The 26,153-nt window shown below is 46.5% G+C and overlaps 1 protein-coding gene across 9 annotated transcripts in view; it reads left to right on the top strand.

The window, feature by feature from the left end:
* The window catches only part of DNAH14 (dynein axonemal heavy chain 14), a 348,451-nt gene that overhangs the window by 303,255 nt on the left and 19,043 nt on the right, over positions 1 to 26,153 (top strand). For 8 of the 9 annotated variants that reach the window (XM_082704493.1, XM_082704488.1, XM_082704490.1 and 5 more), the window contains 8 exons: positions 3,698 to 3,854; positions 4,740 to 4,950; positions 8,212 to 8,314; positions 10,077 to 10,304; positions 16,869 to 17,066; positions 19,162 to 19,364; positions 23,283 to 23,443; positions 24,093 to 24,289. In XM_082704493.1, coding sequence (XP_082560619.1) covers positions 3,698 to 3,854; positions 4,740 to 4,950; positions 8,212 to 8,314; positions 10,077 to 10,304; positions 16,869 to 17,066; positions 19,162 to 19,364; positions 23,283 to 23,443; positions 24,093 to 24,289 — 1,458 coding nt within the window. The remainder of the gene's footprint in view (positions 1 to 3,697; positions 3,855 to 4,739; positions 4,951 to 8,211; positions 8,315 to 10,076; positions 10,305 to 16,868; positions 17,067 to 19,161; positions 19,365 to 23,282; positions 23,444 to 24,092; positions 24,290 to 26,153) is intronic. The other variant, XM_082704492.1, reaches the window with a different exon arrangement.

Below are 26,153 nucleotides of genomic sequence, written 5' to 3'. Positions count from 1 at the left end.
AATGGTGGCCCAGGGCCTTCGCCTGTCTCTTCAGACAGCCTCCAACCCCCCCTCTGCTCTCCCACTGTCAGCCGTGCAGGCACAGACCTGGCCTACAAGGGCCCCTATCAGGAAGCACATCCATCACCCCCACCGTTAATAAAGGTGACATTTTACCTGACTGTTCCTGCTTCACAATAGCAGGGTTGGGGAGGGGGGCTCCCGGAGAGGTGTTAGGGAGCTGGGGATGCAAACGGGTGTCATTCAGGAGCTCCTTAAAACATCTAACGCCTAGCTCGTGCTAAGCATTTCACAGACATTGTTTCATGTAATCCCCACAATAATCTTGGGGGAACCTCTGATTATTTTCCCACTTCACAGAATTAGGGGGCCAAGGCTTAGAATTGCCTGATGGCTCTGATGCCTGGGTGGCTCAGTTGGTTAAGCGTCTCTTTGGCTCAGGTCACGGTCCCAGGGTCCTGGGATCAAGTCCTGCATCCAGCTCCTTGCTTCTCAAGGAGCCTGCTTCTCCCTCGGCTGCTCCCCACCCCCGCTTATGCATGCTCAATCTCTCAAATAAATAAATCAAACTTTAAAAAAAAAAAAAAAGAGAGAGAGAGAGAGAAGACTGCTGGCAGAGCCAGGATTGAAGCCAGGAGCGTTTGTAAAGCCAGGAGGTTCCCAGCAGGCACACTACTTCCCTCAGGGAGACCGTCCTGGATTTACCCTCATCACCTGAAAATCTTCCATTTCTGCATCTGCCGTCTGGTTTAGAGAGGGAGAAGCCCCTGTCGGCCCTGACTTCACACGAACACCAGCCTGGACAGCCGGCCACCCTTCGATTTCTGCCCTACATATTATTTTTGTAACACTTTAAAATTCACTCCAGAGAAAGACTGCCCTCCGAAATCGCATCTGGCTCACAGACACCTCACTTTGTTTTGTTTTCTGGAATGATTTAAGTGTAATCTATCCGCAGACAAATGGGCTCGAATCTCTGCAGACCTGTCTTACGAGACTTCAGAGTCTTCGAGTAAAGAGAACGAAGACAGCACACACGATTTTAAAACTCTGTGCACACTTCCATCTTAAGTGAGCTGTCTTCTGTTTGTTTTACTGTGGCAAAATAGAAATAATTTCACTTAATCGTAGTAACCTCTGTTAATTCTGAGTGAGAGATGGAGTGGCATGAAGTACATTCCCAGTGTCGTGCAACCACCCTCTCTCTTTCCAGAACTTTCTTACCCTCCCAGACAGAAGCTCTGTACCTGCGAACTGGTAACTCCCCACTCCTTCCTCCCGCTAGACGCTGGCAGGTACCGCCCTACTTTCTGGGGCCAGTGGCCGATTCCAGCCCACTGGGAAAAGATCTGGAAGCCAGACCTTTCCGTGTCTGGCTGCGTTCACTCTGCACAGGTGTTCAGAGCCCATCCGTGTGGTAGCAGGCGTCAGAGTCTCCTTCCTGCTCAAGGCTGTGGAAGCACCACATCTCCTTTATCCATTGTCTGCCCGTGCACACTGGCCACTCCACCTGGGCTGTCATGAATACTGCCGCTGTGAACATGGGTGTACAAGTTTGGTTTGTGTTGTTTTTTTCCTTTGAGCCGAAATGTGCAAATTGAGAGATTTCACCCAAAAAATCCCTATTTCCAGCTTTTATTGATAAAGTAAAAGTTGGGCCAATGCTGGGCGGGTCTGTAGGCAGAGGCAACAGTTGGAGCTGACGGTGTCTGCCCTGAGGACCGCTGTGCCTTGGATGTGGGCCACGGTCATGCACGACGGTCGTGTACCACAGTCATATGCCATGGTCTTGGGCCATGGTTGTGCTCCATGCTCATGGGCCACGGTTGTCCATCACTGCTGGCACTTCCTCACAGGGATGGTGACCGTTAGCTGCCAGCAAGCCCCATGGTTCCAGCTCTGTTTTCCTCGTGAGAAGAATTGTTTTCATTCTGTCCAATCTGCTTCTCTAATTCATGTTACCCACCTGGCCATCTAGACAGACTGCTACCCCCACTCTGCCTGCAGACTATGGACCCCGTCGTGACATGAACGTATGTTTCAGCTGCATTAGCTGACAAATGCTGTACACACCGCAGAGTCTGTGCAGCACAACCCAAGCCAAGAAAACAGGAGAGGAGACGGCACGATACTCCCCAATGTGCGCAAGGTAGTAGTGGCTTTCCAGAAAACAGGATCTCGATTTTCCAATCTCTAGCTCTTTGTATTACTTGAATTTTATGGAGCCAGTGTGTATTATGCTGACAGCAAGATTAACTTTTTAAAGCTAATGTGCTACCTTACCTTTCCCCAATAAGCTCCAGATGATTCTAGTCAGAAGACTTCGTCTGATAAAGGGTCAAACGCACCTACAAAGAAACTGAGTTAGAATATTTGCAACAGGGTCTGGCCTGTAAGAGTCAGAAATTGAGATTGCCACAGGAGAGATTCAGTTACAGTGTATCAGAAAGAAGGCTCCACCTGGGCCAGGATGATATCACAGAGCTCCATGAGGACAAGGACCAGTCCACGCACTGCTCCCCATCGCGACAGCTCTGCGGGAAAGATGGCAAAGCCTGGGGTAAGGGGAGGGGACATGAGGAAAATTTCCAGAACTATCCATAACTGCTCAAAAGGAGCCAGCAGAACTGAGTTCAGCACAACGCCATTTCTGCCGGTCTTGCTTGCTCTCCCACTCCGCAGGGCTTCACATCAGAGAAGTAAGGGAGGAGCAGCAGCGTGCTGGTGACGGCCGGGACCACCCCGACCATCCGGTGCCCTCCGCTGAGGCTAGCCCTTCCAATGAGTGGACACGCTGGACGAGCTCTGCTCTCAGACCCCACATGCTTTGTGTGCTGCCAGTTTTCATCTAAAAATAAAGACCTGCTGCATTTAAGTCGAATAAAATTAAGGTTCATTTTTCAAGGAATAACAGAAAGGAGCAGAATTTGACATAGTGATCATTTATCTTACATTGAACAGTGCAACTGCCAGCGCTTGGCAGTTTACAACTGTAAAAGGGGCAGTTCCCCACGGTTCATCGTCGGGCGTCCACACAGATCCACACGCCGCGTCAGTCTTGCCCCAGATGATGGTGCCTCTCAGGCTGAGGACAGAATGCACGGTCATTTCATAAATAGCACGTAAGTCATTTGTATGAAACAGTTTTCAGGGAAAAGGTCTTTCCTCCAAGATTTGCAGTGATTTCTTCCAGGGGACCCTGAACCTCTACTTACCACATGTACACGGTTTCCAGAATCGTTCAGCCCTAGGGTTCTTTCTGGATATGCACTCCATCCGCAGCACTCTTTATCTCCGTGTCACTCCTGGAGGAGTGGGTTACCTTCTGGTTGTGCCGTCCTGATTTCCATTCTGCTCCAGACACATCCAGCAAAGCAGGAACAAGCCCATGGGAAGGTCTGTCTTTACAGACAGAATCAGGGACCATACCAGGGATATTTACATCCAAGGCAAGAGCTCTGTCAGAGTATGATAGGGACAGTGGCACGGGGTGGCCCTGGCTCCCAGGAGGGACCAGAAGCCGAGATGGCGGCTTCCCCGCCGCATACTGACACCCTCCATGATGCGTGCCCAACACCAGCAGCATAAAACCCCGACCACGTGGATAATGAATGCTTCTTGCTTTGTTCTGTTTACCACAGGGGCCATTCCTTGCGTGGTTTTTAATTTACCTTCTCGGCCGTGCTTTCTTGTTTAGATAAAAATTCTTCAACCAGAACATTTAAAGAATTCAGTGAAAATGTTTATAACTGAACAAATGGGAAATGAATATGTTCCCAGAACCGGAATTAATTTGAAAGAGTCGTATAAGGAATCCAACGCCAGAACTCCGCTGATCCTTATTCACTCCCATGGTAAGATGCCTGCTCCATGCTCAGCGAAAGGTATAGACAAAAAGGTTTTGTGTCAGGTATTTTTATGTTTAAAATATTTTCCCATTCTTAGTAAAATATTTTGGGAAAGGCACTGATTAAAACTTCAAATAATATTAAGACTAAACATTTCTGAAAATGTGAAAGAACAAAGAAGAATAACATTTTCCAGATTCATAGCCATGGAAAAACTTATCCATGCTAATTTTCTGTGCAAAAAATATCTCTTAAACACGTATTATTGATCTGAAAGTTGGGATGGCCCTTGTATTTATTAACTGTTTTAATCTGTTGGCTCCTGAAAACATATATATATATATAGCCCACCATCAGAAGGTGACCCTGGCCAGCCCAGGCCTCGTGTCACTCAAAACTCCAAATGCTTTTCCCTTGTCTTTGTCCCACAGACCCTAAGCAAAATATTTTGTTATCTTCTGTTCTTTGTCATCTCTAAATCAAATATGTCTTTAGAATTCACCATATTCAAACTTTGGTTCTATTGGACAGTAAAACTTCTGAAAGTGCATCCATGTAAAGGCTTCCTCCTCTGTAACCTTTTATGTAAAGTGGCTTCTCTGGACCTGACACACTCATTGTAGCTGCTGTCCATTTCCTAAACAGATGGCCCAGAATGGCTGCCAGGGCTCCAGCCCTCACATCCACTCTCTAAACAATACAATGGAAGAAAGGAAGTTTTAAACCAGTTAACAAATCTCGATCTTCATTTCAGCTCAGTTCTTAATACCAGGATTGTGGGTTCAAGCCCTGCATTGGGCTCCACACACATTCAATCAATCAATCAGTATGTTTTCAAGAGGGAATAAAATGAGGTTATAATTGTGTATACATTTCTATGTTGCTGTGCAGGGACTGACCTCACCAACACTGTCCTGAAATTTGCACGAGAGTTAAAAGGAGGAAAAAGCCACATGACCATTATCTCCCTGGGCCGTGGCCAGGCTGCAAAGGCAGAGGAGATCATCATGAAGTCGCTCCCCAGATCCGCACAGTGGGTCTTCCTGCAGAACTGTCACCTCGCAGCATCGTTTATGCCAAGGCTGTGCACTATCATCGACTCGTAAGAGCTTTACATTATTTGTAAGGGATCCAATTAACGATCAGAAGTTAATTGAGGTGAGATGGAACGGTCACATTAAGCGAAGGTAAAGTAATGTGCCGGGCCACTCCGGAAGCTGAGCTTTCTTCTGCAGGTTCTCTTTTCTCCAGGATCTTTAGAAGTGCACTAAGAAATACCTCAGTTTTTTTTAGGGGAAACAAAGCCTCTCTGGGTTTCACTTTCCATCACCTTCTTCACGTCCTTCATCTCCTCAAACCCTCCCTCTCCACAGATGATGCCGTCACAGCCACACATCCGTCCGGACCTGTGGATCAAAATGATAGGTTTTAATACTCTCCGTGACTCCAAAGAGCAGAATGTAGTAGCTCACACGCCTCCTCCCAGCGGTCATTTATTTTATGGCCTTCCGTTCATACTCGCTCTGACCTTCTCGAGCTGCCTCTGCCCAAGGCTTGTCTGCTCAGGCAGAAACTTTCTGAGGCTCAGCCTTTTTCTTGGCAGTGGGAGAAGTTGCACGTCGATTGCTCTCACTTTGAGGGAAGAATTAGCCATGTTTCATTTTTTTTTTTTTAAGATTCTATTTACTTATCTGAGAGTGAGCATGCACGAGCCACGGGAGGAGCAGAGAAAGAGGGAGAGGGAGGGGAAAGACTCCCACGCAGGGCTCAGCCTCACGACCCCGAGATCGCAACCTGGGCGGAAACCAAGACGCTGATGCTCAACCAACTGAGCCACCCAGGCACCCCAGCAACGCTGTAAATTAGTAAAGTCGGAACCAGCTGTGTTCTGGAGTTTTCTCTCCAGCTTCGCATTTCTGCTCTTCTTGGTTGTATGGCTTCAATAGTGGTAACTTCGGAAGACGGCACCACTTCCGCCAGGTCCTTCAATCACTGATCATTCACAAACTGTCTCTAGGACACCGGCCTATTTGCCAAGAATCATTCTAGAGTTGAGGGACTGGCTATGGACCGGACACATTGTATCAGTAACAAGAATGGCCAATAGCGGGGCACCTGGGTGGCTCAGTGGGTTAAGCCTCTGCCTTCGGCTCAGGTCATGGTCCTGAGGTCCTGGGATCAAGCCCCGCATCGAGCTCTCTGCTTGGTGGGGAGCCTGCTACCTCCTCTCTCTCTCTCTCCCTGCCTCACTGCCTACTTGTGGTCTCTGACTGTCAAATAAATAAATAAAATCTTTAAAAAAAAAAAAAAAGCGGCAGATAGCGATATAGCTTTCTAAAGAAACTGGAGGAATATCCTTCAGAACAGGACTTCAGAGACTTCGTAAGGGTAATTAACAATGTGTTTTTTTAAAAAGCATTCTTTATAATCAGAGTACAATTAAGAACAATTCATACTTCCTTATCAAATCAAGCCTATAAATGTTTAAGACTATCACCCAACAGCCTACTGTGGGAGAGAGAAATGTGAAGCGAATTTCTTACATTTGAGAGTTAAGGAAATATTAACACAACATATTGCTAAGAGGAAAAACAGCAGGTTACCCACAGCACGTGCAGCATAATATTTTTATTTAAAGAAGAGAGGGAGCTGTTGAGCGGCCAATTAATGATTTCGGCTCAGGCTGTGATCACAGGGTCATGACATTGAGCCCCCTCTCGGGCCCGACTTGAGACTCTCCCTCTGCCCCACACCCCTGCTCATTCTCTCTCTCATTCTTTAAAATAAATAAATAAATCTTTGAAGAAGAGAGACGAGAGACAGAAAAGGAAAAAAGTTTACTTACACCTAGTTACTGAGATTTTAGATTATTTTTGTTTTCCAGTTTAATTCTGCATTTGGGTTTTTTGTTGTACCAGGTTTCTTTGTTTGTTTGCTTTTACTGTTTCAGCTTTTGCATGTTTTACAAAAATAATTTCAGACGTGCAGAAAAGTTGCAAGAATAACACAAAGATTGTCCTAAACCCATCACCTCCGCTTCCCCACAGTTAACACTAGCCAGGCCTGCCTTTACTGCTCACTCGTTCATGTGTAACTTTCTCCAGATCACGGACAGTGAATTGCAGAGCTTCTGTCTCCTGACCCTGCAGGCTTGAGCGCGCTTACTGATCAACCCTCAGGACTTAACCTGTCTGGCCTGTTGACCCAAGCATAACTTATACTGCAAAAAAAGAAAAAAGTTCTGGTCCAGGTTCTAATTCAGGATTTCTCATGGAATTCAGTTGTTGGGTCTCTTAAATCCTCTTTATTCTAGAAATGTTCCTCAGTCTTTGTCTTTCATAACTTGGACATTTTTGCGAAAAGCGCGAGCCGGTTCCTTTGTGAAATGTCATCTGTTTGGGTTTGTCTGCTGTTTTCCCTCGGTTCTGTGATGGCGAGGCCGGTGCGGCAGGAATGCCACCGAAGAGATGTCGTGTCGTCCTTGCTACATCCTACTGAGAGGCACACGATGTCCGTCTATCCCACTGCTGGTGATGACTTTGCTCATTTGGCTGAAGTGGCATCAGCCCCTGTAGGGTTTTCCGAGCAGGCAAACGTCTCAAGCTTTCACCCACCAGTCGTAGCAGCCACTGAGAATGTTTGACTGAACTGGGACTCTGTTTTTGCCAAATGGTGCCTTTCCAACTCCACAGTTCTCTCTAAATATATCAAATGATGTCCGGCCCTAAGGAAGGGGCTTCCCTCCCCGCTGCTGTCCCCTTCCCCCCATTTATTCACTGGTTTGTTTGTATCTGTCACGGATTCTTGCTTTATTCAGTGGAATGTCCTCTGTTACCACCATCATTTATTTTCAGGTTCAGTTTCAGATATGACCCATGGAATATTTCGTTTTGTTCTTAATTTGTCATTTTTCCAAGGTTTTTTGAAATGAGTGTCTAATATCACTTTTGTGTTTATAAATGGAAAAACCACTTTCCAAAACTGGGAATTACTGGGTCTTGTGGAAATTCCTGTGCAGCAGGAAAGGCCGTTGGTGGACTAATAGGGCCTCTACATGGTCATTGCCATGAGCTCTAGGTCACTTCAGACACAGATTCTGGGATTCCTAAAACATGTTTGTTTGGCTTAAATTTTTTTACACTGGGGCACCTGGGTGTCTCAGTCAGTTAAGCCTCTGCCTTCAGCTCAGGTCATGATCTCAGGGTCCTGGGTAAGAGCCCCGAATCTGGCTTCCTGCTCAGCAGGGGTCTGCTTCTCCCTCTCCCTCTGCCCCTCCCCCTGCTCAGATTCTCTCTTTCTCTCATATAAAATCTTTTTTTTTTAATTCTTACACTAAAATATTTATAAATTCTGTATTTTGCAGATTTAATAGCCCAGATGTGACAATAGACCCTGAGTTCAGGCTATGGTTAAGCTCAAAATTGGACAGTTCTTTCCCAGTTCCAATTCTTCAGAAGAGTTTGAAGGTAAGGACTGAGTAGAACAGAATTTGACGTTGACTGAGGAGCACTGTTAGAGTGTAAATTATCTTACATTCATAAATCCAAATTACGAAGGGAGTGCAGACTCAAGCATGCTGACCTTCTACTCCGTGCTCGCCCTGCACAGCGGGCCAGGAAGGACACTAAGACAGTAGACAAGATCCCTGCTTTCAAGTGATTCACAATTTGACGGACGTTCTCTCGAACCAGGGTGCTTCCTGGTCCCAAAAGTTATAAACCAGACGTATGATCTATGTCCTTTTCTCACCCTTCTTTCAAGATTTTTTCTATCTCTGCTCCCTCAACCATCCCACAGCGTAATTTCTGGAAAGGCTCTGGCAGGAAGCAGGTTGAAAGCAGGTGTTGGGGACAAAGGACTGAAGGGTGACAGGGAGGGCCAGAGCTAGAGCTCCCAGGAAGGAACATTTCACCTCAAGCAGATCCACTGCTCAAATGAGCAAAACACAGCTTCACTTCGGATAGTAGCAACTTTCTTCCCCAAGAAAACATTTTCTCTGTCTCTCCTCTTCTCATGGCCCCGGACCCTCTCCTGCGCCCCCTTCATCTGTTGTCCCTCATGGGGCTGCGCAGATTTTAACTTTGGGAGACACAAGCAGGAGTCTCCAAAGAATCAGCCGTGACCTCAGGGAAGGAGACTCAGTGACCATGTTTTCGTGTCCGCAGTCAGGACTTCCGCGGAAAGCATGGCAGGCAGTCGGCATTGCCGGATCTGGACAGGCAGACATGCCTGGGAAGGGAGAGAGCATCTGCTCTACCGGGCGCTTGGCATAGCCACGTGTCTGCATCCTCAGAGCCTTTTTCTTGACCCGGCAGGCATTGTGGAAGCCCAGGAACCTCCTCCTCTCTCCCCAGAGAGCATCTGTTGGCATTCCAGAGCAAACATCTCTCCGTCTCTGGGAGGAGGGGCTGCTCTGTAAGCCATTCTCTAGAAGCACCAAGTTTCAGCCCCGCTGTACACACACCCGGGGTGCATGTGGCTCCCCCGCCGCCTCGTGGGGATCAGAGCAGGGGAGCACCATGAGCTCCAGTCCTTGATCCAGAAACATCCCGTTCGTGGACACGCGCACCCATGCGTCCTATATACACACCCACACGGTTTTTATGTATGGGTATGTGTGTGTGTGTGCATATGTGTAAAATGTGCAAGGAAGGGAACATTTCAAACCTTTTTACAGTTTCAGAGTTAGCAAGTCTCCTGGTTAGCAAGTCAAGCAAAGGGCATGTTAACGCAAGTAGAATAATTGGGTAGAACCCCAAGTTCATCGTTTTTCTTGTCAATATCGGTGCTGAGGAGCTTGTTCTGCCAGCTCCATGGGTTCCCCGTCTCCTGTGCCTGGGCACCAGTACCTGCCAACCCCCTGCAACTCCCCACCCCCACCTTCCCATCTGCTGCCCCATGGAGGCTGCACAGTCCCAGGGCCACAGGGCCCCACCAAGAGTTTTGACAATAGCTCTTCACTGTCAAACTCTCCAGAAGGCTAGACTTAGAGCAAACAGAAGTGTTTTTAATGACAGTGTTAAATGTTTCATTTTAAGATCTGAGTTGGAACAATAGGAAATCTGGTATAATCCTTTAACAGAAACTTTCAGATGAGAACAGAGTAACACAAGAGTTTTTCCCGGCCCCTGACTCTTGCCAGCAGTTGCACTCTTAGCCCACCCCCTGAGCCATGCCCTCGGTCCATGCCCTGCTCACCTGCTGTCTTTGCTCATCTCTCCTTTAAAGATCGCAGTGGAAAATCCCCAGGGACTGAAAAGTAACTTACTTCAGACCTTTGGATATGGTGGGAATGGAGAGATAACAGAACAGATATTTGAAAAACCTGACTGTGGACCGTCATGGAAAAAACTTCTGTTCAGCTTGTGTTTTTTCAATGCTGTGGTCAGTGAAAGAATGAATTACGGAACATTGGGCTGGAATGTTGCTTATAAATTTAGTTCTTCGGACTTGCGGGTAAGTATGATACCTTCCAAATAAATGATAATAAATACATCACAATAGGATGCAAACCACCTGGTGTCTGTACGATACTGAGTATTTTCATGGCGCTAAGAAAATGAACTCTGTGACCAGTAACACAGGCTGATGCACACAAGCCTGGACAGGGAAGCCAGCTTTTCTGGAAACAGATCACAGCCCCCCACCCACGGATGTACAAGCATTTAACCTGGTGGGCGAACTAATGAGCTCTTGGGCTCTCATGAGGCCTCTTTGTTCTCTTGGCCAAAAAAAGAGAAAAAGCAGAATGGAGAAAGGGAGGGCAGCCACTGGTGCCTACTTCAAAGGACTTCTCTAAGAGGCAGATTGGCTAGCACAGGCGAGGGTTTCAGGACAATGTCTGACACAGAGAAACCCTGCAAATGTGTCTGCTGTTTCTACCTTAATCATTGAAAGTAGGAGCAGGCACTAACACACTGTGAGGAACACACGTAGCTTACTGTCTGTCTTCACTGTTCTCTATCTAGAACCTTCCATCTTCTTGACATTGCCAGGTGTTTTTTCACAGCCAACGTAAACAGGTGGTGACACCCACCTACATTCTCCCCAGGTTAGAGCAGACACCAGAAAACTTACCGAGCAAAATCTTGATGCTGCCTGTGGGTGTCTGCCGCCGAGACCCACCCTGGACAGGCACCTTCCTGCCTCTCCTAGGGCCCCTTGAGACGTCACAGCTCTGTGCATGCTCAGCTGCCTCTCCAGGGACGTGTGAGCGCATTCTTGTGCACCCAGCCAGAGCGTGACCTGGAACAGCTGCACTCGGGGTGTCTGCCAAGGAACAAGAGCCCAAGCACATCTTGTCCAAACCACACTCAGAACTTAATCAGAAGCTAACAAAATACCTATAGCACACATTAGGCAGTGGCTAATATGCCGATTATATAGGGATCTTTTATAAATTAGTAAGAGAAAGATAAATGCCCCAATGGGCAAAGAACATGGTTAGGCAATTTGCAATGTAAATACAAAAAGGCAGTAAGATTATGTAAATTTATTCCATTTCATTAGTAACTGCAATGTTAATTTTATGTGTCCGCTTGACTGGGCCACAGGTCCCCAGATGTTTGGTCAAGCATTATTTTGAGGATGTCTGTGAGAGTTTTTCTGGATGAGATTCATAAATCAGTAGACTCTGTCTAATGTGGTGGGCCTCATCCAATCAATCCGTGGAAGGACTGACCAGAACTAAAATTCCTGCCTGAATGCTTCGAACCGAAACATTGGCTTTTTCCGGCGTTTGGACTTGAACTGAAACATTGGCACTTCCTAGGTCTTGAGCCTGCCGGCCTTCAGGCGGGAAGGACCCCGGGGCTCTCCTGGGTCTCCTGCTGCCAGACGCCGGTCTTGACATTTGTCAGCCTCTGTAATTACACGAGCCAAGTCTGAAGAGTAAGTCTCTGTGTGTGTATATCATGCTGGTCTCCAGAGAAGCCAGACAAATGTAGTAATCAAGGAAACACTTAAAATCTCATTAAAATGAGATAGCATCTTTCCCTATTCCAGTGGCTAAAACAAACCAACAAAAACGCAGAGAAGCAGATGCTGTCTTACACTGCTGCTGGAAATTATTACTAACTTTCTGGAAGGCACCTGGGTAACATATGTCAAAACCCTGTAGGAATTCCTATTATCATTGATTTAGAGACAGTCACGTTTATAGGATCAATTAATAAAATTAGTTATTACAGACTGAAAGTATGATTGCATCTCTCTGTGTATATATATATATATATATATATATATATATATATATATATAATTTATTTCCCTTGTAGATGGTTTTTTAAGAAATACATCCTAAACCATCTGTGAGGTGAATGAATGATAGGACTGGGATGGCCGGTGTTAGTGGGCACTTTGTCATGCAAAGAGCTTGGGCCAGTACCATTGGCAGGACTTGATGTGGACTGGAATTCTCAGGATACTGCCTTCCCCTGGCATCATGCAGAGGGGCACAGATACTGCCTTCCCCTGGCAGTGTGCAAAGGGGAATGGATGGTGCCCGTCCCCTGCCATTGTGCAGAGGGGCACGGATGGTGCCTGTCTCCTGGCATTGTGCAGAGGGGCACAGATGCTCCCTTTCTCTGGCATCATGCAGAGGGACACGAATGGTGCCCTTCCCCTGGCATCGTGCAGAGGGGCTTGACCAGAAGCAGCTGGTGACATCATGGCGTTGTTGTCCAGAGAAACACCCTTCCCTTCCTGCCTTCCCCATCTTTGTGTGGCAGATGTGAGAGCAGCCTTGCCAATGGGAGAGTTTGGGTGGATGCCAATATGTCTGACCCTCTAGAGGTTCCAGTTCGGAACTTTGTGGGGAGCGAGATCTATGCACAACCCCCCTCAGGAAGGAAGTGGGGACTTCTGGTTCCCTGGGAAGTTGAGTTTGGACATGGCTCCTCCCACTCGGGGGAGTCCCCTCTGGCCAGCTGGTGGTCAGGCAACTTGGGGTTTGCTTGGGGGACTGGTGGTCTGACCCATGCTGTGCCAGCACCCAGGGCTTGCTTAGCATCAGCCGACCCTCCACCGCATGCAGGGCTCCAGCCACTGGAAGCACCCCCAAACCGGGACCTGAGACAAAACCAACCTCTCTACTAAGATTCAGGGGCCAGAGAGAGAAAGAACATAAGCAGAGGAACAGAAAACAGTCAGAGCCATAAGGACATAGACATTTCACACGCCTACACACACATAACGTATTTCACGCACGTGATTCTTTTAAGTGAACACATATCACAAGTTTTTTTTGACTTATTGACACAAGGACCAGCAGGATGGTAAAACCGAGTTTTAAAAAATATAGGCAAGCAGAAATACTTGTAAATACTGAGAGAAGTTGTAACGAAATACGATTGCTGAGTTAAATCACAAACTCGTAAGTGCGCTGCAAGCAATAAAAATGTGCCTTTGGTTTGTAAGTTGCTTCGTGAATCAGACAGCATCTGTGTTTCTCTGGAACAAAATTCATCTTCATTTCAGAAAGAATCACATGCAAGGCTCTCAGTCTGCTGTAAGTGAGCAGCTACTCTGACCGAACTTTATGGGCTCTGATCAAAACGAAAGCAGGTGCTCCTGGAAAATTCCATAATCCTTGGAAGAGTGTGTCAGACACTGCTCCAGAGGGACACGGAAAAAATACATGCTCACGCTTTTTCCAGATTTTGCCCTTTTTATTATTTTAAAAAATATTTTATTCATTTGTTTGAGAGAGAGCAAGCAAGAGAGAGAAAAGAGAAGAGGCAGTGGGAGAGGGAGAAGCAGGCTCCCCACTGAGCAAGGAGCCCAACGAGAGGGGCTCAATCCTGGGACTCTGGATCATGACCTGAGCCAAGGCAGACACTTAATTGACTGAGCCACCCAGGTCTTAAGCTAAAAATACTAACCTGTCTCAGCAGAACCTAGAGGTGGGGGAGGAGGGGCTAATGGTGCAGGGGTGGGGGGGATCAATGATGTCTTCTTTACATTTGAAAAAAAGAAATGTTATTTTAATAGGGATTCAAGGAAAGGAAATGTTGCTTGTAATGCAAACACTCTGACGTCTAAATTAGCAAAGCAGAAAAAGGGAAATAGCAGTCTGGTCAAACTACCAAAAATAAGGAGGGAGAGAAACAACCAAGTACAGTGAACAGTAGCACAGTCCTACGGAAGGAACGTGATGAGGCGTTAGTCAGAATGTGAGCGGACTACACTCCCTCATTAAGAGACACGTGCAGCTTGTATGAAAAACATTTAAATTGATGAAGACAGCCTAAAACAACCAAGAAACTAAAAACAGCAGCAACAAAGCAAGAATGACAATGCTCCTATCAGACAAGATGGAATTTAATCTGAAAAAGCACCAAACAGAAAGAGAGACAATTTGTGAAGATACAATAGTCATGAAAAGAGTGAACTTCTAGAGCCAGTGTCCTCGGGCAGGGTTTTAAGTGGTTTAGGGACTGATTAACCTAAGCCTCACAGCAACCCGCATCAGTATTATCCGCATTTTACCGTTGAGGTACAGAGAGGCTAAGGAAGTTGCTGGAACGGGTCAGATTCAAACTCTGGTGGTCTCACGTATACACTTAACACTGGGTGGTCTCGATATTTGTCAGACAGTAGCCTGTGGTAGCGTGAGTACTCCCACGCGTGTGTGTAGAGACACACACATACACACACGTACATTACATATGTATGTATTTCAATGTAATTGTTGTTGGAGTTTCAAAAACCTCTTTCAGAATTCGCTCTAGGGCGCCTGGGTGGCTCAGTGGGTTAAGCCGCTGCCTTTGGCTCAGGTGATGATCTCAGGGTCCTGGGATTGAGCCCCGCATCGGGCTCTCTGCTCAGCAGGGGGCCTGCTTCCCTTCCTCTCTCTCTGCCTGCCTCTCTGCCTACTTGTGATCTGTCTGTCAAATAAATAAATAAAATATTTTAAAAAAAAAATTCGCTCTAAAAAGCAAAAGGGAGACCAGTGCGAGAATCATATCAACAGACTTGACTAACAGGGATGGAAAACCTAACAACCCTCTAGCAGACGGTACGTGTTTCTTTCATGCATCTAAGGAACTCTTGGAAAACTCAACCAGGAACGTGGCCACAAAGAAAAATCTATAATTATGGGACATTGGACTCTGATGACAGTCTAATAAATGGTAAAACTTGGCCCCAAAAATCTAAAGTTGGAAGTTAAGAAATGTGCCTCTAGATAATTCTTTTCTCAAAGAGGATATTAAAAGGAAAATTACAAAATATCTCAAACACAAAGGAAATGGGATTCCTTCATACCAAAAAGATACAACAGTACAAAAATATGCTCAGAAAAAAATAAACTATGGTCTTAAATATCTTCATTATTAAGAAAGGCAGGAAATTAATATTCATCTTAAGAAATTAGAAAAAATAATAAAAGTAACTAAAATAAATAAAATAATGTTTAATTGTAATTAATATACAAAAACAATAGAAGTTAGAAATAAATCCAGAAATTGGTTTTCGATAAAACAGATTTATTTAAGTTTGAAAAGCTATATGAACCCAGTGATTTCTGGAAAAACATGAATTATCAAACATTGCAAATAACACCAGAATGAAATGGTTTCATGGCTTAGTTTCCTCTGGACTTTAAGATACCGAGATATTAATATTATTTAAGCTATTCCAAATCTTAGAAAAAGATGGCAATCTCCCTAATTAATTTTATGAAACCATAAATATAATACTTGATAAAAATAATATGCATAAGAAAATAGGCCAATTTTACTTAGACTCTATGTAAAAATTCTATATAAATTATTAATAGGATTTAGCAATGAATCAAAAGATTAATACTCTATGACCAAAGTAGGGTTTATTCCAACAGTGGCTCAAGATCTAGAAATACGTAACTCACTTTACATGATCACATCAGTAGATGCAGAAAAGGCCTTTATTCCAAAATACAGGATTAAAAGGGACCACTTAAATATGGAAAAGACCACCAAAAAACTGCAGCAAATATCATTTTAAATAGCCAAGACTGAACTTATTTTTATTAAAATCCAGAATAAAAAAAAAAAACCAGACAGGGATGCTCATTCTTACCATTGACCTTCAGCATTGCCTTAAAAGCTCTAGTCAATGCAGGACAAAGAGGACGTAATTCATACCAATGATGTACAATCGTGCTCATTCAGAAGAACACTGTATAACAGAGACCCACAGTCCAGGTGCATGGCGGGTGTATGCTAACCTCGAATTTTTGGAAGAAAGGAAAACAAATGAGAGGGCGGGGAGAGAGCGCTGGTAGAGGCAGAGAGAGGGCAGAGGGGAGGGAAGGAGAGGGGAGGAGGAATGTGGTCCCTGATGCCACATGTGCACAGGGGACCCAATAAACAGGGCACGGCAGGGGCCACGGCGGGGTTGAGGGGCTCTGATAGCAACAGCAGGGGTAGGAGGACACTCACATTCCCTTGTCTACCCTGATGTGCCTCTGATTAAGCACCACCAGCTGGTCTTGTCTATTCAAAATAATTTTAATTCAAGAATTCACTGTTTGTCCAACAACAAAAAGGAATTAATGGATGAAAATGTATATTCTAGTATTTTTATTCCTCTTGCTATTTCCATATACAATTCACCCTTGAAATGCGGGGATCAGGGACACGCCGCCCTGTGTGGTTAAAAACCCATGTGTAACTTTCGACTCCCCCCAAACGTAACCAATACCCGACTGTCGACCGGAAGTCTTCACCGGTAACATTGACAATAGCCGATTAACACGTATTTTCTGTGTTGTATGTATAACATGCTGTGTTCTTATAATAAAATCAGCCTGAGAAGAGAAAATGTTACTGAGAGAATCATAGGAACAGAAAATACACTCACGGGACTGAAGAAACCCACCTATGGGGGGGGGACCCACAATTCAAGCACATGGCTGTTCACGGGTCAGCTGTGTTTTCAAAGAGTAAACGTGGCTGAGAATTGATGATTTTGTGTTAAAACACCCCAGTGAGCTGCAAACGCGATCTGAAATAATAAAAACTGGCGGATTTTCTGAAGGTCTCCATCAAGATTTTGGAAAACACCCTGAGGACACGGTCCAGTATCTCGTGGCCGATGCTGCGGTACCTGATTGGGGAAGTGGTTTACGGCGGCCAGGTGACCGACACGTGGGACAGGCGATGTCTGAACACGCTTCTCTACAGATTCTGTAATCCGAACGTGCTGAGAGCCGACTTCAGCTTCTCCAGCGATGAGGTGAGAAAATGTATTCCCTTACCGTGCTCGCTCACCGAAGTTGCATTCTCGCTCACCATAGGTTGCATTCTTTAAAATCTGCCTCTGAAGAAATTTTCATGTTCACTTTCAGTACCTTTTATTAACGTCCAGTATTTTTTTTTTAAAGATTTTATTTATTCATTTGAGAGAGAGAGAGAGAGATCACAAGCAGGGGGAGCAGCACGCAGAGGGAGAGGGAGAGGCAGGCTCCCCACTAAGCAGGGAGCCCGATGTAGGACTCGATCCCAAGACCCTGGGATCATGACCTGAGCCAAAGGCAGCCACTTAACCCACTGAGCCACCCAGGTGCCCCTGTTAACATCCAGTCTCAGAGAAATAATTCAGCATTCCTCTAGCAGTTAACATTTCATCTAGCCATCTGTACTCTCGAGGCCAGAGAAGACCTGGACATGACCTCTGTTCCCTCAATTATCCTGATTTATACCGATTGTCCCTCTTCCCATCTTCCATCACATCCCCTGTGCAAACCCCTGTGCCTCTGTAGACATGTCCCTTTGGAGAAACTCAGACGGAAGGCACACGGTGGCCTCCAGTCCCCAGACATTCTGCAGTCCTCTTGGGTGTAGGCCACCAGCTCTGGGCCTGGGAAACAGTGTCACTTTCCCTGTCCCCAAGCCCCAGGCTCTTGGCTCTGCCCCTGGTGCCATCCCTCCACTTCCACAGAAAGGGATCCATTTTTTTAGTTGACCGGGTTCTTTGGCAGCTTCCTTTCTACAACTGAACTGCGGTCTGACATCCTCTGCTGCCTTTCAGACCATGCTGACACAGTTCATTTTTGAACTCTGTGAGTTTCTTCTCCAGGAAAGGTGCACCAGCCTGTGTCCCAGGCAGCTCAGCTGTGTCTTGGTGGCACAGGGCACAGGGTCCCTGGGGAGTTACGCCCAAGACATCAGCTGGGGTTGTGCTTGTAAGGGGTTCACTGGGGCAGGGGGTGGGGGGGAAGGCCCTTCCAAGCCACTCGCGGGACGGATGGCCAGTGGCCTCAGTGCCTCCACATTCAGGCCCCCCAGGGGGAGCGGGGCGGGGGAGGGTGGCTCCTGGACCACCATCGATGGGGGTGTCAGGATCAAGGTAGCTCCGCTGGCCTCACCCAGAAACCGAGCCACCTGAGAAAAACAAGGCTGCAGCACCGTGTACGAGCAGGTCCTCAGTCACTAGCCGTCCCCGCCGCTCTGCATTCTGTTGCATAGAAGCTGGCTGCGTGGCCCAGAAAGGAGAAGGCGGCTCATGTTTCCAAGGGATAGAGTCGAAGCAGCCCAAGAGAGTCACGTTCATCCCCATCACTAAATGGGCACATGTCCTCCCAACTAGCCTGACTCTGAGAGCAGCACCATCACAGCAAATCTCGGGGAGACGCCACCAAGGAGGGAAGGACAAGCTCTCCTGCACCCATTAAGGAGCTTGTCATTTTTTAAACATTGTATTATTTATTTTATAACTGGAATGTTGCCCTTTCTGGCCATCTGCCCCCATTTTGTCCATACCCTGCCTCCCAAGTGGTCAGAATAATGCTTCAGCCGGGTGTCGCGTTCCTTCTACAGGTCTTGGCACAGTCAAATGGTGTGTGGAGGTGTGATGGCATCTGCTGTGGGTATGGCCCACGGAGGCAGCGGGCAGAGAGAGGCAGCCTTGCCTTTAAAGTTTCTTTTCCCGACAAGAAAGTTACTAAGCAGATCAACACAACTATACTCTACAAATATAGTCATCCCCGACTTCACTTTTTTTTTTTTTTGACAGACAGAGATCACAAGTAGGCAGAGAGAGAGAGAGGGGAGGAAGCAGGCTCCCTGCCGAACAGAGAGCCCGATGCGGGGCTCGATCCCAGGACCCTGGACCATGACCTGAGCCGAAGGCAGAGGTTAAAGCAGAGGCTTTAACCCACTGAGCCACCCAGGCGCCCCCCGAACTTCACTTTTGACAGAAGTATCTGGAGTATGCCACCTAGAACTAACAAGAGCCTTCTGTATACAGTGTATGGGAAATAGTGTCTTCACGCATTATGGAGAAGAGGTATCACTCTGGGCACAAACTAATAAAGGACTTAAATTTCCAGGTGCATCAGCCAATGCCCGGATCTGCGGGCATCGGGGACTGCATAGACATCATCCAGTCCTTACCCGACGATGACCCTCCGGAGCTCTTAGGGCTGCACCCTGAGGCCAGCCGAGGCTGCAGGGAGATGCAGGGCCAGACGTTCATCGACAATCTCATCGCCATGGAACCAAGAGCTACAGCCATTGCCAGCCTCATGATCAGGTAAGCACTCACAGGGAGAAGTGTGTGGTTGGAAATCATTAAATAGTCCCAGGGAAGAATTAAATATTCCATGAATATTTTATAACTTGAAGAGCTACAATGCCACACTTACAGGTAAGTCTAAAATACAGCGTAGGGGAGCCTGGGTGGCTCAGTGGGTTAAAGCCTCTGCTTTTGGCTCAGGTCATGATCTCAGGGTCCTGGGATCTGCCCCACATCGGGCTCTCTGCTCAGTGGGGAGCCTGCTTCCCCCTCTCTCTCTACCTGCCTCTCTGCCTCCTTGTGATTCTGTCAAATAAATAAAATCTTAAAATAAAATAAAGCATAAAACGTAAAATACAGTCTAAAAATATAGAGATGAAATTCCCCAAATGACACAGAGGCACAGAGACACACAGGAGCATACACGCATGCATGTACACACACACACACACACACACACACACACACACACACACAAATACAATTACCAAGCATGGAGGGTGTCCTCAGTAAACCTTTGTGGAATGAGTGGTCATACTCTACCTAGTGAGTGGCATTTTTAAACTGAATTTGTTTTGACGTGAAATGCCACGTTTACTTCTCTAGGAGGGAGAAAGATACCCGTCATAATAAGTAAGAGGACAGCAGGGTCAAGAGGGGTTGGCTGTGCCCTTAGAGGTCTGTGGGGCTGATCCCTCTCCTAGCCACCCTGCCTCGGTACCCTTCCTCTGCTTATCCGTACATAGAGACAACACTTGTCTACCCATCCAGGCCATCGTGAGGCTCACGTGGTCTCACAGTCACACAGACTCTCAAGGCTCATCAGCCTGTAACTAAGATAAGGTCGTATGTGTCAAGGTCACGACTGCCTGGGGTGAGCTCCCCAGCCAAGAGTGTTCCCGCTCTGCTCCCTCAGACCTGCTCAGAACACAGTGGCACATGCAGGCTCCACCTCTCTCCCTTCCTCTCTGGCTCTGGGTTCAAATTCCAGTTCCGCCACTTGGGGAAGTCAATTCAGTCTTTTGTCTCGGATTCATCAAGTTTAAATTAGAAATCTCAATAGTACGTGACAGGGCTATGCTCAGAATATGGGTTCCTTAAGTAAGTTCAGCTTAAAGATCTCGTCTTCCAATTTGCAAGTCTAACAGATTTTAACAAACATTTTTTTTTAACATCTTAATTTTATTTTTTTTTCAGTGTCCCAAGATTCATTGTTTATGCACCACACCCAGGCCTTCATGCAATATGTGCCCTCCTTGTGAGCCTGGTGGTGGGTATTAACAAGCATTTTTAAGAAGTCTTTGAATAGTGTTTGGTTCCATCTACAAACTTATGCTTTCAAATATGCTAACATTCATTATAAAGTTAGTACACTTCAGCCAGCTGACTGCCAAATCTTCTCGAGTCTTTTAAACAGTTGTTGGTTGTGTTTTTTTTTTTAAGATTTTATTTATTTATTTGACAGGCAGAGATCACAAGTAGGCAGAGAGGCAGGCAGAGAGACAGAGGAGGAAGCAGGTCCTCCACAGAGCAGAAAGCCCCATGCGGGGCTCAATCCCAGGACCCCAGGATCATGACCTGAGCCTAAGGCAGAGGCTTTAACCCACTGAGCCACCCAGGCGCCCCTTGAGTCTTTTAATAAGTCTTATAAATCTATTAAATATGCTGGATCTTAAACTCTCTCATGTTTTTATTTATTTATTTATTTGAGAGACAGAGAGAGAGATAGAGATAGAGATAGCAAGAGAGACCATGAGCAGGGAGCAGAGGGAGAAGCAAGCTCCCACTGAGCAGGGAGCCTGATGTGGGACTCGATCCCAGGACCCTGAGATCATGACCTGAGCCAAATGCAAATGCTTATCCAACTGAGCCGGCCAGGCACCCCCAAAATCATAAATTCAAATGAATTTCTCAATTATCTATTTTAAGTTGGAGTCCCAAAGCTGACCTTTTGGGGTTTTAAGAGCCCCAAATCTCTTAAATATCACAAATATTGAAAACACCAACACATACAGATTCCTCAACACAAAACTATCGTTACAGTGATTCTGATTCCGTTAGTCTTGTCTACACCAGCTTCTAAGTCTTCCCCACGTTGAAAGATGCCAAATAAGGACCAGGGATGTCCCTGTGCAGAATGCGTGCGTCATCCTTCTCAGGGTGCTTAAGGTTGGGAAAAACCCAAGCAAATAAATCAAAACAAATGGAAACCATAACATGAATTGATTCTTGTTGGCAACATTCATGGGATGCCTTGAACCCTGATTAGAGTCACCAAGACAGCAACATCTCCAAAGGCCTGTGAGGTGACAGCCCCATTGCCCACATCCCTGGGTTCCAACAATGTGTGCCCTCATGGACTCATGGACTCACAGACTCATAGACTGGGTGTCATGCTTCATCTGCTCTGCAGGATCCCTGGGAACACTGGTTCCACCTGGAGCTGCCATGGCCTCCCCTCGGTGCACAGGTGGCCTCGCTCTAGATAACTAGTAGGCATGACCCGTGCACAGGGGGCCCCAATCTAGATAACTACCCTGTGACCTCACCGCAGGCCCCTCCTATAAAAGCTGAGGCTTGAGACCTGGGTTTTGTGGAGAACAGCTGCCTACGGTCAGGATCGTCCTTCCATGGGTCCCCCAACAGTAAGTCACCCCGAATAAAAGTTTTCCTAGTCTGGAAGGTACTTGACTGACCCTCCCCCACCTTCTAACAGGCTCTTAGTTTACACTTGTATTTTTTTCCACGGGAAATGCTGTACTGTTAGTGTCCTCCTGTCTGTGGGCTACAAAACTCCTATTAAAAAACTATCTGAGGACGCCTGGGTGGCTCAGTGGGTTAAAGCCTCTGCCTTCTGCTCAGGTCATGATCCCAGGGTCCTGGGATCGAGCCCCGCATTGGGGAGGCTCTCTGCTCAGCAGGGAGCTGGCTTCTCCCCCTACCCCCCCACCCCCCACCTGCCTCTCTGCCTACTTGTGACCTCGGTCAAATAAGTAAATATTTTTTAAAAATAATAAGGAAAGAAAGAAATAGCTATCTGATTGGGTCTCCGCTACAGCTTTGGCTGACTGGTGATCCCTTCCAAGGTCATTCCACTGACACAAAATGGACATAGTGGAGCTCTCACTTCACAATAGAAAATGCCCTATTTACAAGGAAGGAGAGCCGCACACAGAGAGGAGGTCGCTGGAAACCTCCGGGTCTGCCCCCAGAATGGCCGCCGCACCCCCCGCACCTCCTGCACTCCTCGCCGGTTCTCGCGCGCTCTGAGTCCTCAAATCCGCCCGTCAGAAGAGACCACCGGAAGGGGCTGCTGCTCGGCCGCACATGCGTCGGTTTATCCACGTCCCTCTGGTCATTCTGGGGGGCTAATTCGGCTGCCTTTACTCAGAACATACTAGAAACTTCTGTGTGAGCAGGCTTCAAGTTCCCATTCGCTGTGACGAGCTCGGTGGGAGCGAACACTTGCCCTCCGGCGACGTCTGCTTATCGGCCTCTTCTGACGCACCCGCACGCGTCCCATCGAGTCCCTCTACTTGCCAGTCAGAAACGAAGGTTTTCCTACAGTTTCGTCCTGCGCTGCCCGTGGCTATGGCTCCCAGACTGTCGCTTACCTCGGGGGGCGGGGGGGCGGGGGTCTCCTGTCACGCTAACACGTGTGCCTGCTTGTCTTCCTTCTGCTGGTGGCCCTTAAAGCATGCGCGGTCGGGGAGGCAGAGGAGACAAGGAAATCTCAGAGCTTTAAAAACACACGCGCTTGTAAACGTCTGCAGTGCGTCCGGCAGTTTTCTCCTCTCTAGCGTGCGACAACCTATGCCGTCTGCGTCCCGTGGCTCTGTGGCCCTGCGGCTGTGCTGGCCTCGGACGGGCCCCACCGGAGGGCTCTCCCGGTTCGGACAGGTCTGTAGCTCATTCTCCTCCTAATTCTCTCTGCAGTCCTGAGCAGAGTAAGGACGACCTGGTGATGGAAATTCTGTCTGACATGAGAAAGCGGCTGCCAATGTCTGTGGAGAAGGAGGAATGTTCTGGAACTCCCAGCACATTGAAGTGCATCATCTCCAGCCCCATTTGGGAGTTTCTTTACAAAAATATCCAAGGTAAGCAGAGGATGGCGGGAGGCAGGGCGGGGTACAGGCCCACAGGACCCTGGGCAGCCCAGCTTGAGGGGGGTGGCAGTGTTGGGCAGCAGCAACGGGACCTGGTCAGTTGTCGGCATCCACATTTTCACCCTGGAAGGAAAGTTCATCTGGGAACCTGGTGCCACGCAGCAGTCTCTACGGACAGCACTGTTGCCAAGTCTGGACCACAGTCGGCCGGCGAGGGCTGCTGCCACACCTGGAACGCATGCCTTCTCATTCGGCCTGAACTCGAGAATGCATCCGACATTTTTTAGTGGTTAAAGGAAAAAAAAAAAAAACGATGAGAGAAGACTATTTTCAGCACAGAAGTTTTATATGAAATTCCAGTTTGAGTGCCCACAAATAAAACTGCATTGAACAGCTGTGCTCACTCATTTTCATGCGTGGGCACCTGCGTTCACACAACCAAGGCTGTCCTGAACAGTGGCGACAAGGGCAGGAGGGCCGCAGAGCCTGTCCCAGTCACTGGTTCTTTGCCAAAAAAAAAAAAAAAAATGCGTCTCAATCCCTGGACACATGAAGTTCCTTTGATTTTCAAAGCCTTTATTTCTCCATGGAAAACCTCATATCTGAAAACTAACCTCATTTTCTTTCTGTTTGAATCCAGGCTATGACCCCCTTATCCACTGCGTCTTGCTAACTTTTCTGAGCCAAGAAATTGAGCGGTTTGATAAATTCTTACTGGTTGTGCATAAATCTTTGAAAGACCTTCAACTTGCCATAAAAGGGGAGATCATCCTCACCCAAGAGCTGGAGGAAATATACAACTCTTTCCTTAGTGCGCGAGTACCTACGCTGTGGCAGGTAAGCCCTACTGGTCCCGGCTGGCTTGCCCGTGGCCATGAACCATGGCTGCAGCGAAATATTCTGTCGCCACGAAAGACATTGACCTACTTGTGATGGGAGTACATGTGAATTTACCGGCAATTCCGCTTAGACATTATTAAATTGTAAGCCTCAGAAAATGATGTCATTGTAAAGATAATAAAAGCTATACACGTATGTGCACATATATGTGCTTATAAAAACACATATATGCCTCAGATTCAAGATACCCAAATGAAAGTTTTGGGAGAAAATGCACGAAGAATCCCTAACAGTGGCTGCCTGACGTGAGGGAAACTTGAGGGTCTTATCGTTTCGTGTATCATTGTATCTAACTGTACTGCTTTAACTTTTTAAAATCATACTCACGTCTTTATTCCAGTATAAGTGGCATACAGTGTCAGATTACCTTGGGCTGCAAAGGATAGTGATTCCACAATCTCCGACATTACTCAGTGCTCCTCAGGATAAGTGTCCCCCATCCCCACCACCTCTGTCCCCTCTGGTGACCCGCAGTGTGTTCTTCATAGTTAAGAGTCTATTGTTTTTGTTTTAAGATTTTATTTATTTGAGAGAGAGTGCATGTGTGCACATGAGCAGGGGGAGTGGCAGAGGGAGAGAAGCAGGCTCCCCGCTGAGCGAGGAGCCCAATGCAGGGCTCGATCCCAGGACCCTGAGATCATGACCTAAGCTACCCAGGTGCCCCAAGAGTCTGTTTTTTTTTGTCTTTTTTTTTTCCTGGAAGCTGGGAACCTGTTAGGTCCTGGGCTTTTGGTTTTGGGGAACATTTTGATTTAATTACCAGCAATTAAATTGAATCCGTAATCTGTTGAAATTTTCTATTTCTTCCTGATTCAGTTTTGGGAGGTTTTATGTTCCAAGAAATTGATCCATTTCTTCTAGTTTGTCCAATCTGTTGGCATATGACATAATCTCTCATAATCCTTTGTTATTTTATGGTGCTGGTTATTCTTTCATTAATTTATTGGACTATTTGAGTTCTCTTTCTCTTTGAGGAGTCTGGGCTAGTTTTATCAATATTATTGATCTTTTCAAAAATCAAGCTCCTGGTTTCACTGGTCTGTTCTATTGTTTTTGTAATCTCTACTTCATTTATTTCTGCCCTAATCTTTATTTCCTTCCTTCTACTGGTTTTGAGTTTTATTTGTTCTTTTTTTCCTGCTCCTTTTAGGTGTATGTTTAGGTTGTTTGAGATTTTTCTTGAGGTAGCTGTGTTGCTATCAACTTCCTTCTTGGAACAGATTTTGCCGCCCCCTAAACAGCTATATATTAATTTTCATTTGTCTCCATGTATCTTTTTATTTCCTTCTTGATTTCTTGGTTGATCCATTCAATTTTTTAGTAGCACATATTTAACATTCCTCTATTTGTGTTCTTTCCTGATTTTTTTTCTTGTAGTTAATTTCTAGTTTCATAGCACTGGGGTCAGAAAAGATGCATGGTAGGACTTCAGTCTTTAAGTTTGCTGAGACTTGTTTTGTGGCCTAATATGATCTACTCTGGAGAATATTCCACATGCACTCAAAAACAATGTGTATTTTGATTCGAATAGATCTGTGAGATCCTCTGGTCCATGTGTCATTCAAAACGGCTATTGCCTTATTGATTTTCTGTTTGGATGATCCATCCACTGATGTAAGTGGGTTGTTAAAGTCCCCTAATATTGAACCCTCCTACACTGTTGGTGGGAATGCAAGCTGGTGCAACCACTCTGGAAAACAGCCTTTTTGAGGTTCCTCAAAGTTAAAAATAGAGCTGCCCTATGACCCAGCAATTGCACTACTGGGTATTTACCCTAAAGATACAGACATGGTGATCCAAA

Source organism: Mustela nivalis (genome assembly GCF_964662115.1).
Source record: "Mustela nivalis genome assembly, chromosome: 16".
In the NCBI taxonomy this organism is placed as follows: domain Eukaryota; kingdom Metazoa; phylum Chordata; class Mammalia; order Carnivora; family Mustelidae; genus Mustela; species Mustela nivalis.
The sequence above is the reverse complement of the archived record's forward strand: the minus strand, read 5'-3'. Positions and strand labels throughout refer to the sequence as shown.